At 39.5% G+C, this 12,614-nt stretch overlaps 1 protein-coding gene across 8 annotated transcripts in view; it reads right to left on the bottom strand.

Annotated features, from left to right (window-relative positions):
• msh3 (mutS homolog 3 (E. coli)) overlaps positions 1-12,614 on the bottom strand; it is a 231,921-nt gene that overhangs the window by 172,000 nt on the left and 47,307 nt on the right. For all 8 annotated transcript variants that reach the window (XR_004576708.1, XM_034296469.1, XM_034296470.1 and 5 more), the window contains 2 exons: positions 12,320-12,437; positions 41-180 (listed from right to left, as the gene is read on the bottom strand). Coding sequence is in view for 7 of the 8 variants with exons in the window: in XM_034296469.1 (XP_034152360.1) it covers positions 41-180; positions 12,320-12,437 (258 nt within the window). In the remaining variant the exon portion in view is untranslated. The remainder of the gene's footprint in view (positions 1-40; positions 181-12,319; positions 12,438-12,614) is intronic.

Below are 12,614 nucleotides of genomic sequence, written 5' to 3'. Positions count from 1 at the left end.
TTTCTCTATTACCATCACAACTCTAGATGTGTGTACTCACCATCAGACCAATGGTGAGTTGTCTGCTGTTTTTATCCCAGGTCTCACTGAGACAGAGCAAGTAACTCTCTGGAGGATCTGTCACCACATCAGTAAGCTCCCCACCTTCCACATCACCAAAACTGTGCAATGGGTTCACATCTGGCCCCAGGGGTAAAGGATTTGTAAAGCACACAATTCTGAATCCATGAACAATACACACGTGGATGCTAATGAAGAATTTGATATATCTGAGAAACAGACAGTTATGTATAAAAAGTCAGTATGCCCCCAGGAAAGTTGCCTTTTCTTTAATATATCTGGACACTTAATTCCAGATACAGTTAGGTCCAGGAATAATTGGACACTGACACACGTTCTGTTATTTTAGCTGTTTAGCAAAATCTATTAAAGTTACAGTTAAATAATGAATATGGACTTAACGTGCAGTCTCTCAGCTTTAATATGAGGGAATTCACATCCAAATTGGAGGAAAGGTTTAGGAATTACAGCTCGTTAATTTGCAGCACCCACTTTTTCATGGGATCAAATGTAATTGGACAAATGACTGAAAAGCTATTTCATGGACCGCTGTGGGCTATTCCTTTGCTATTTCTTCATCAAATAAGCAAGAAAAAGATCTGGAGTGGATTCCAGGAGTGGCTGTCAGGGAAATTTCTTACTGATTAAACGACTGAGCCCCCACTGTTTAGATGAGAAAAGGAATGTTGGTTGTGCTGTGGGAAAGGAAGTATGAGGTGTTGAGGTAAACATAAAGCTTTAGCAGGACGAGGGTTGATGCAGATCAATGGGTTTTAGGACAGAATAGAGGAAGATACACAACAGGGGGCAGGAAGGATAAGGAACATAGGTGGTTTTATGGTACGACCATGCAGATTCCTACCCCACCCATTTCTCTATAAGTATTGAATGTACTTCCCAATGCATTAGAAACTATTCACTGTTACTTTGTAACCTGTGTACTCTCTCCTTGCAAGTATATTAAACCATTTATTGTGCAATTGATTTCTCCTGTCTTACCTACCATTTTTCATAGAACTGTTTGAACTTTAGAAATTGTCATCACATGGCATTCGCATTTGGAAGCTGTTGCTGTGAACCCATAACATGTGGTCAAAGGAGCTCTCAATTCAAGTGAAACAGGCCATTCCTTAGGCTGCAAAAAAATCCATCAGAAAGATAGAAGGAACATTAGGAGTGTCCAAATCAACAGTTTGGTACATTCTGATAAAAAAAAAAGGATGAGCTCTGCAACACAAGAAGGCCTGGACATCCACGGAAGACAACAGTGGTGGATGATCGTAGGATCTTTTCCAAGGTAAAGAAAAACCCCTTCACAAAACCCAGCCAAGTGCAAACCATTAATAAGCCTCAAGAATAGAATGGCCAGATTAGACACCAAAAACATCAAGACAGCATTCTTTGGACAGATAAAACTACGTTAAACCTGTACCAGAATGATAGGAAGAAAAAAAAATGGAGAAGGCTTGGAACAGCTCATGAACCAAAGCATACCTAAATCTGTAAAACCCAGTAGAGGCAGTGGGATGGCATGGGCAGGCATGGCTTCCAATGGCCCAGATCAAAAGTATACATACCCTTGAATGTTTGGCCTTCATTACAGACACACAAGGTGACACACACACACAGGCGAAAATGGCAATTAAAGGTGAATTTAAATTGCAATTATTGTGTGTATAAATAGTCAATTAGTTTGTTAGCTCTCACCTGGATGCACTGAGCAGGCTAGATACTGAGGCATGGGGAACAGAAAAGAACTGCCAAAAGACCTGCGTAACAAGGTAATGTAACAAGGTAACTTTATAAAGATGGAAAAAGATATCCAAAGCCTTGCAAATGCCAGTCAGTACTGTTCAATCACTAATTTAGAAGTGGAATATTCAGGGATCTCTTGATACCAAGGCAAGGTCAGGTAGACCAAGAAGGATTTCACCCAAAACTGCCAGAAGAATTGTTTGGAATACAAAGAAAAACCGAGAGGTAACCTCAAGAGAAATACAGGCTGCTCCAGAAAATGGGAATCTTGTGAAAATGTATGGCAAGATGAATGCAGCATGTTGTTAGGAAATACTGGAAAACAATTTGCATTCTTCGGCATGAAAGCTGCGCAAGGGACACTCTTGGACGTTTCAGCACGACAATGAACCTAAGCACAAGGCCAAGTTGACATTCCAGTGGTTACAGCAGAAAATGGTGAAGGTTCTGGAGTGGCCATCAGTGTCCTGACCTTAATATCATCAAGCCACTCTGGGGAGATCTCAAACGTGTGGTTCATGCAAGACAACAAAAGACTTCATAGACAAATATTACAAAAGACTGCACGCTGTCACTGATGCTAAAGGGGGCAATACAAAGTATTAAGAACTAAGGGTATGCAGACATTTGAACAGGGGTCAGATCATTTATTTCTTTGTTGCCATGTTTTGTTTTATGATTGTGCCATTCTGTTATGACCTACAGCTGAATGTGAATCCCATAAGAAATAAAATACTAAAATAATGTGTTTTGCCTGCTTACACTCATTCTCCAAGGGCATGAAAACCTTTGGGTACAACTGTATTTAACTATTCTTAATAACAATTTTAAGAGATGATAAAGTATCATGATAAAGTAAAATGAAAAACGGTTTATTTATTGGCATTAAACGTGCAACACATTCCACTCCCTCTCTTAGAGACGCTCTATTAGAGACCATAAACACCAACCATAGCCGCCTATGCTTGGTTACTGAGAACAGCTTAGAGCTCATCAAATATGGCTTTCATGTGGAATAAATTACAAAAACAGAACAGAGTCTTTACAAATATACTTAAACTTGTGACTATAAAACTGCAACAAAAAAGACTATAGCCAAAATATTGTTTCAAGTTAGTCAGCACCAATTTTTTTCTCTGCATTTAGCAGATAAAGGACCATGGGCAATAAAGTGCAAAGCAAGAGAATAAAATAATTTGTACCGGCAAATCTGTATCTATCTATGTCACTTAATCCCACTTCTCAGTGCAGGCCTAACAAGGCAGGCCGATATTACGTTTATATCTCTTGGGATGTCAAGAAATGCAGCTGACACTAACAGAACCACACCTGCACTGTCATGATGGCTTTTGCATCATGAGTCAATGATAAAGCAGCTACTCCAGAGTTTCTGTCCCAGAAAGCTCAGGCAGTTTTTGTGGGCTTTTAGAGGGGTAGAGAGAGGGAGAGGGGGATAGAGATTAGTAGATTAATATTTTTTTTAATCAATGGCAGATTTTTCTTTATAAATATAAGCATCTCTACATTTTTGGCAGACAGCTTGTTCCTCGCCTTATCTACAATATTCCCATGAGTTAAAACGATGCTCGCTATCTACACTTCTGCATAGTGCACAGAAATAGGCTAGTGCTGCTTATGCAAGGGCGAGAAAACAGCTTTTATTGACCAACCAAAAAACAAGCGGCTGTCCATAACTGGCTCCTATAGGTAGAGGTTCATCTGCGATGATGTTGAGCTGCTGTTCTCACCGTCACCATGTTCCCCATATTTATCTAACAACTCAGCATACAAAGCAAGCAAGGAACCAGCTCATAGTACTTTCTCTGTGGGCTCAGAATCACTTGCTGCCAAACACACCTCACCATTTTGCTGCTCCAATAGTGTGGCCAGGACATCCAAAAGTAGTCCACATACCTGGGTCTTGAGTGTTTCAAAACATTAACGAATATATTTAAAAAAAATCTGAAATACTTCATTGATCCCAAGGGGAATCAGGTTAAGTTACAGTTGCTCCATTCTAGAAAACAAATATGTAACAACTTTGTTACAAGAAAAAAAAAAAAAAAAGATAAAGAATAAGAAATGTTCTACAAATGCATTTCGTAGGTTATGCATGGCTCGTTTTGATTAGTCATAGTTTTGGCCTCATAGCATACTCCAAATGTGTCTTTTTATTCTGTAGTCTTATTAACTCTTCTTCAAAATGTTTAATTTTACAGCATATCGAACTCCAAATGTCACATGTGAAACTGATTGATGTGATGTTGTCCTTCATAAGGCTGTCAAACACTGTTTGGTATAACTTCGACAGGCATACATCAGTGAAATATTTATGCCCCAGCAGAGTGTAATGTGAATCAAACTAGGACATGATTCACCGGAACCCTTCGTCTTCCACAACAGACAGTGGCTTGTGATCAAAGTTTATGAATTAAATTATCTTGGCTGATAATTCTTTCGTGTCTTCGCTGCTTGGATATTTAATAACAATAATAATAATAATTTAAAACAATAAACCAGGCAAGCCTAGTTCAGCCGGCCCGCAATAAAATGTGTTAACCGAACTGCACACATGCCGGGCATTAGTATAGCCTCTTCGCATTATATAATTTTCACACACTAACATTAAACACCATTAACTAGAGATAAACTGAGTAACGTTTCTGATTAAGTTTACCTCTACCACAAATAGTATCTATGAACTGTATGAATTTTGCCACTGGCGGTTTTAACAGCTTATTAGCCATTCATGAATGACATTGATACAATAACAATGGAATCAATATAGGTGACGATAACGGACATTTTCGTCAAGTGAAAAGACGAGAGAATTGTGTAGCCAGCGAAGTGTTTGTCTATCCCCAACAAATCCTGAGACATCATTTGAAAATCCACCACAAATATAGTAAACAGTTTCATTTTAGGCTTCCCATAACGTATCTACTCAAGGTTGTAGCCAGAAAGGTTTTTGTCTATCCTAAACAAATCCTCTTTTGCCACTGTCCATTTTAGCAGAAAATTAGCCATTTGTGAATGACATAGATACAGTATCTATCAATATACAGTGAGGCAAAGAACTATTTAGTCAGCCACAATTGTGCAAGTTCTCCCACTTAAAAAGATGAGACAGGCCTGTAATTTTCATCATAGGTACACTTCAACTATAAGAGACAGAATTAGGGAAAAAAATCCAGAAAATCACATTGTAGGATTTCTAATACATTTATTGGTAAATTCCTCAGTAAAATAAGTACTTGGTCACCTACAAACAAGCAAGATTTATGTCTCTTACAGACCTGTAACACCTTCTTTAAGAGGCTCCTCTGTCCTCCACTCGTTACCTGTATTAATGGCACCTGTTTGAACTTGTTATCAGTATAGAAGACACACTACAAACTCCACCATTTCCAAGACCAAAGAGCTGTCAAAGGACACCAGAAACCAAATTGTAGACTTGCACCAGGCTGGGAAGACTGAATCTGCAGTAGGTAAACAGCTCGGTGTGGGAGCAATTATATGAAAATGGTAGACATACAAGACCTCTGATAATCTCCCTCGATCCAGGGCTCCACGCAAGATCTCACCCTGTGGGGTCTAAATGATCACAAGAACAGTGAGCAAAAATCCCAGAACCACACGGGGGGACCTAGTAAATGACCTGCAGAGAGCTGGGACCAAAGTAACAAAGGCTACCATCAGTAACACACTACACCACCAGGGACTCAAATCCTACAGTGCCATACGTGTCCCCCTGCTTAAGCCAGTACATGTCCAGGCCCATCTGATGTATGCTAGAGAGCATTTGGATGGTCCAGAAGAGGATTGGGAGAATGTCATATGGTCAGATGAAACCAAAATATAACTTTTTGGTAAAAACTCAACTCATTGTGTTAGGAGGAGAAAGAATGCTGAGCTATCTAAATAACACCATACCTACTGTGAAGCATGGGGGTGGAAACATGCTTTTGGGCTGTTTTTCTGCAAAGGGACCAGGACGACTGATCCATGCAAAGGAAAGAATGAATGGGGCCAGGTATCGTGAGATTTTGAGTGAAAACCTCCTTCAATCAGCAAGGGCATTGAAGATGAAACATGGCTGGGTCTTTCAGCATGACAATGATCCCAAACACACCGCCCGGGGAACAAAGGAGTGGCTTCGTAAGAAGCATTTCAAGGTCCTGGAGTGGCCTAGCCAGTCACCAGATCTCAACCCCATAGAAAATCTTTGGAAGGAGTTGAAAGTCCATGTTGCCCAGCGACAGCCCCAAAACATCACATTGGAACAGACATTAAACACAAAATGTACAGACAAGATTGTTAACTATATTAACTTACAGTTAAATTATGGCTTTTATTTTGAAAAAGAACCGGTTGTTCCGAAGCCTGCATCTCTAACCACTAAGCAATTTTACAAGGGGTAGTCAGTCAGTCAGTCAGGGACGGACTCAATAAGAGACATTCACTCTGATAGGCCGGCTCTGCTTACACAGTCCGGCAAAAAAACAATTACATAAGGGTTCCATAGTCTCGCTGCTTGGAACACTAATAATTATAATAAAACTAACAATTACAATGAGGTGTCCACAGCTTGCTGCTTGAACCCCAAATTACTTACAGTAACAAATACAATTGGGTTACACAAGTTTCAATGCTGAATACCTAATGATAACCAGTGGTAACAAATATAAAAAGGGATCACCACCGGCTTTACACAATAAGCTACTATGGGACTTATTGCACAATGTTTGTGATGACATATAGCTCTGAAAGAAATGAAGAGACCACTCCTAATTTTTCTTAAATCAGCATCTCTATGGCAGCCATTCCATTCCGGTGACTATTAAATTCCAACCCAGGCACACCTCATTTTAATTAATGAGGTACTGATTAGGTGATTACCTGAACCAGATCTAATTTAACAAGGAAAAGTATAAAAACCACTGCTGTGGTCATCACTATCCTCTTGCAATAGGATCAGCTGCATGGCAAAAACAGTGCAAGTAGTACCTCAAAGGTCATTTGAATTTTTTACAAAACTATTCAGTATGAAAAGAGTTGAAAAGAAAAGCTTTGAGTGAGTAAAAGGGTTCAATCCTGACTTTACTGGCAGAGGGACACAGTAAACGTCAGGTTGCTTCCATCCTGAAAAAGACGGTGGTTCATAAAAACAAGGTCAAGCAACAGACATTGGGGACAACAAAGCTACAGCCTGGCAGAGTGTCCACTGACCGAGATGACCGTCAACTCATTCGAAAGTCACAACAACTGTAAGATGACATCAAGTGACCTACAAAAAGAATGACAAAAAGCAGCTGGGGTGAAGTAGCGAGGCAAGGACAGTTCGAAACAGGCTCCTAGGGTCAGGACTGAAGTCGTGCAAAGGTAGAAAAAAAGCCCTTCATCAGTGAGAAGCATAGAAGAGCCAAGATGTAGTTTGCAAAAGACCATAAGGATTGGACCGTAGAGGAAGGGAGTAAGGGTCATTTTCAAATTTTCAGCTTTGCCCAACACCTGTTCGTCTAATGGTCAGACAGAGATCTGGAGAGGCCTACAAGCCACAGTGTCTCGCACCCACTGTGAAATTTGGTGGAGGATCGGTGATGATCTGGGGACGCTTCAGCAAGGCTGGAATCAGGCAGATTTTTCTTTGTGAAAGATGCATGAATCAAGCAAAGTACAAGGTTATCCTGGAAGAATACCTGCTTCCTTCAGCTCTGATTATGTTCCCCAACTCTGAGAATATTTTTTTCCCAGCAGGACAATTCAACATGCCACACTCCAAGGTCAAACAAGGTGTGGATGAAGGACCACCTGATCAAGACCCTGTGATGGCCAGCCCAATCTAAAAGGTCTGAAAACAATGCTTTTTTTGGTTATTTTAACCAGTTGTTATTTTCTACAAATAAATACTCAAAATTACAATATTCTTATTAGCTATTTGGGAGTAATGTTGCCAGTAGTTTATTGAACAAACCAAACTGTTCGTTTTACTCAAACACATACCTATGAATATTAAAACCAGAGAAACTGATAATTTTGCAGTGGTTTCTTAAATTTTTCCAGTGCTGTATACACCATATATACATCAACTGTAGCATGGATGATTTTTCCTGTCCAATGACAACCACGTGGCCTAATTGAGTATTGATTCATACATTAAATGGATTAGTAACCCTGGGCTTGCATGCCAAATGCAAATCACACTGAGTGACATGGTATAGTTGTCATTGGTCAATAGCGGCCATGTTTTTGACATACTTGTTTGTTTTCAGTTGGTTACAGACCTTGGTCCACAGATGTGCAAATATCAAGTTACGTGAAGATCGGATATTTGGTGTTATATAGTAGCATTTGAAAACATTTCAGAAAATCCAAAATGGTGGAAATTCCAAAATGGCAGACTCCAATGGACATATGGACACAGTATTATGGATAAAAAATTAAATTAACCTAATTAAAAATGTAATCAGCGAGGGGCGGGATACAGCATAAAGTTATCATTGGCCTTAGTGCACCAGAGCACTGAGAAAAAAATATGCACTGTCTATTTATAGATTCTCCAAATGAAGCATGGATGACTTTCTTGTTCAAATGTGCCCCATGCGAGCAAATTGAACAATAGTTCATACATTAGCTTGATTCATTATCCAGAATGTGCCAAATGTAAATCACACTAAGTGTTTCGGACATTTACAGGAATAGTTTTTATTAACTGATCAAAAGTGTTTGATATAAATACATATGCAAAACCTCACCCCTTTGAAGGTTCATCGGTCAATAACCGCCATTGTATTTAACAATACTGTTCTGATGTACGCAGTGATAAATTACTTTCATTCATAGATGGCAAGTATCAAATTAGGTAGAGATTGGTCATTTATTATGATAGCATTAGTAGTTTACCACATTTTCAAAATGTCAAAAAGTCCATCAAGGCTAACCCACTGGGCTCCATTGTAAAATATGTTTGTTGTGAGGACATTGACTTATCTATAATTCTTTCAGTCTTCATGTCAAACAGGGTAAGTGACATGAGCTTGCAAAGTTGCCTGGTTCAACACTGCCCCCATCAGGATACGCTTGCAAACGTTATGTCCTGTCAAGTTTCTAAATATACCTACCTAGTTGTAATATAATACCATTTATAGTGTCTTATTAATATGCTTATGTGAATCTAGGTCTCATGACGTGGGAATGGTGACCTTGCAAATTTGGAGATGTTTAGCGAACTAGCTAGCTAATGCAAGCTATAGATAACTTTAAAGTTTGTAAACAGCATCACTCCTTTCACTGCATGTCGATGACAGGATGTACAGCATTTGGAATCCATTTTAAACACAATATAATAGAGGTTCATATAGTGAACCACATAACTAGTCAATTTGGCGGTACACAAATACAACTTTTAGTATTTGTAGGCTAAAGAACAAATCTGACAATTGTATAAGTTGTGTTCAGTCTGATTGTTAGAAGGGAGAATTGGATATAAATGGTAGGTTATGGAAGAATCCTATAATGTGTGTCATTTTTGGCTGTAAAATGAGAGAATGAGGTAAAAATTATAAGCAACAGAAGAATGCTATAACATTTGTTACACAAGTTATGATCGCAGTGAAAGATAATGAATTAAAGAGCTGGCAGCGGCGGACAAACATTGGCATGAAACCATTTTTCCAATATTCAACTGATAATGTGGAACGTTGATGCCTCTAAGGAAATTCAAAAGAATGTTACAGGAATATTTTCATGAAGAATGTGTGTGTGTCTTTTTTTTGTGTGCTCATAGTTTTATTTTTATATTTTTTATTTTTTCATTTGCATCTACTATTTGAATCTCCAGTTTTTATTGAAACTCACACAGATTAATGTCTTCACATATTCTGAAGTTAAAGCATAGAACAAATAAAGAATTGGAGATGATTTTAAAAAAATCAGGGAATCATTTTGTTTACTGAAAGTAGCCACCTTTTGCAGACATAGCAACTGGTTTTAAGTGTGGAGACTCTGCTGAATTTCCATGATTTGAAGCCTACTATCTTTTTAGTTTCTTCTAAGGTAGTACTGAAATAGCCTGGAAGTATACACTCACCTAAAGGATTATTAGGAACACCATACTAATACTGTGTTTGACCCTCTTTCGCCTTCAGAACTGCCTTAATTCTACGTGGCATTGATTCAACAAGGTGCTGAAAGCATTCTTTAGAAATGTTGGCCCATATTGATAGGATGGCATCTTGCAGTTGATGGAGATTTGTGGGATGCATATTCAGGGCACGAAGCTCCCGTTCCACCACATCCCAAAGATGCTCTATTGGGTTGAGATCTGGCGACTGTGGGGGCCATTTCAGTACAGTGAACTCATTGTCATGTTCAAGAAGCCAATTTGAAATGATTCAAGCTTTGTGACATGGTGCATTATCCTGCTGGAAGTAGCCATCAGAGGATGGGTACATTGTGGTCATAAAGGGATGGACATGGTCAGAAACAATGCTCAGGTAGGCCGTGGCATTTAAACGATGCCCAATTGGCACTAAGGGGCCTAAAGTGTGCCAAGAAAACATCCCCCACACCATTACACCACCACCAGCAGCCAGCACAGTGGTAACAAGGCATGATGGATCCATGTTCTCATTCTGTTTACGCCAAGTTCTGACTCTACCATCTGAATGTCTCAACAGAAATCGAGACTCATCAGACCAGGCAACATTCTTCTAGTCTTCAACTGTCCAATTTTGGTGAGCTCGTGCAAACTGTAGCCTCTTTTCCAATTTGTAGTGGAGATGAGTGGTACCCGGTGGGGTCTTCTGCTGTTGTAGCCCATCCGCCTCAAGGTTGTGCGTGTTGTGGCTTCACAAATGCTTTGCTGCATACCTCGGTTGTAACGAGTCAAAGTTGCTCTTCTATCAGCTTTATTCAGGCGGCCCATTCTCCTCTGACCTCTAGCATCAACAAGGCCTTTTCGCCCACAGGACTGACGCATACTGGATGTTTTTCCCTTTTCACACCATTCTTTGTAAACCCTAGAAATGGTTGTGTGTGAAAATCCCAGAAACTGAGCAGATTGTGAAATACTCAGACCGGCCCATCCAGCACCAACAACATGCCACGCTCAAAATTGCTTAAATCACCTTTCTTTCCCATTCTGACATTCAGTTTGGAGTTCAGGAGATTGTCTTGACCAGGACCACACCCCTAAATGCATTGAAGCAACTGCCATGTGATCGGTTAGATGATTGCATTAATGAGAAATTTAACAGGTGTTCCTAATAATCCTTTAGGTGAGTGTATTTTGGGTCATTATCTTGCTTTAGGTTGAACACCTGATGAACTAGGCATACACCAGAGAGTATTGAATGGTGCTTCAATTGGTTCACTCTGTGCAAGTCGCTGACTCTGGATCCAGCAAAGGAGCCCCAGACCATCACGCTTCCTCCTCCATATTTGACGGTTGATGTCACACACCAAGGAACCTACCTGAATGCATACAAAAACCCTGCGAGATTAACTGCATTTTTTTATTTATCGTCCAGTGACCGCACTTGCCTCGATATCCAGTTTGCCTCGATATCTTATTTTGACATCTTTTCAACAATGGCTGCCACTAACCAGTCAAACCTGCAGCTCGAAGTCTTCTCATCACAGTTGAAAATTAGACTTGCTTCCTTCAACCAGTTAAGCTGTGCTCGAAGCTTTTGTCCCATGAGCAGCCTATCATACAAGCTGTTGACTCTCAAAAACTTGTCTTCTGATTCTATTGTGGCCTTGGGTCTGCCAGACGCCTTCCTGTCAGAGTCGCTTTGTAATTGTGTATGGAACTGGCCTCACTGACACGTTGGCTTACTTTGCAATTTCTCTAAAGAGCTACACATTTAAGGGTTACAATGGTCTACCTGTCTTCCTTTGTTAACTGCCCTTTTCTCAGGATTATGATTGCAAAATACTACTTCCTACAGTACAATATTGTCCAAATAAAGCTTAAGAGATAGTAGTAACCAGTCTGTTCCAGTACAGCTTCTATACTGACAGAGTGTGTGTAGCTAATCAATAAAAGTTGGGACACCTAGGAATTGGGACATACGTAGGAATCACATTTCAAGGCTTAATTCACATCCATTGCCACAGAACAGCTGTAGGTTGTTAACCCAGTAAATAACCCATGTTCCCAGAAAAAGCCTGTTTTTATAACTCTGAAATGTACATTATTTTTCAGTTTTTGGCAATCACTTTTATTATTTCTACCTCTGTCAGTATACCGTTCACCTTTGTAGCATTACAGGTCATTTACTGTACTTGAACTACTTAAATTAAAATAAAAACAGGAAAAATAGGGGTGTTCTAATACTTTTGACCGGTAGTAGATATATTTGATGTGTAGACTCAGGGCTCATCCGCAAACTAATTTGTTGAATATCATTTTTTTTAAATAAACACACACACACACACACACAGACACACACAGACACACACAGACACACACAGACACACACAGACACACAAAGGATACCTTCCCCAATCAGTGTAGACTTTGTGTAGAGAGCACTGAGTTGGCGGGTGAATAGAGAGTTCTTACTGGCTCCTGAGGCCTTAATAGCTGAGGTCTCTGTCTGCTTCACTAAGCCCACCTGAAGGAAGATAATTTACAGTTAAACAAATGCAAATTAGACATTGTAAAGAAAAAATGTCACTGACAAGTAATGATATGGCCGGTTTTCATTTTGACATTATTTATATTTACTGAACATTAGGAAAGTATTCAGACAATAACATTTTCCACATTTTGTGACTTCACAGAATTATTC

The sequence above is a fragment of the Esox lucius genome, chromosome 13 (genome assembly GCF_011004845.1).
Source record: "Esox lucius isolate fEsoLuc1 chromosome 13, fEsoLuc1.pri, whole genome shotgun sequence".
Lineage (NCBI taxonomy): Eukaryota > Metazoa > Chordata > Actinopteri > Esociformes > Esocidae > Esox > Esox lucius.
This window is presented reverse-complemented; position numbering and strand designations above follow the sequence as displayed.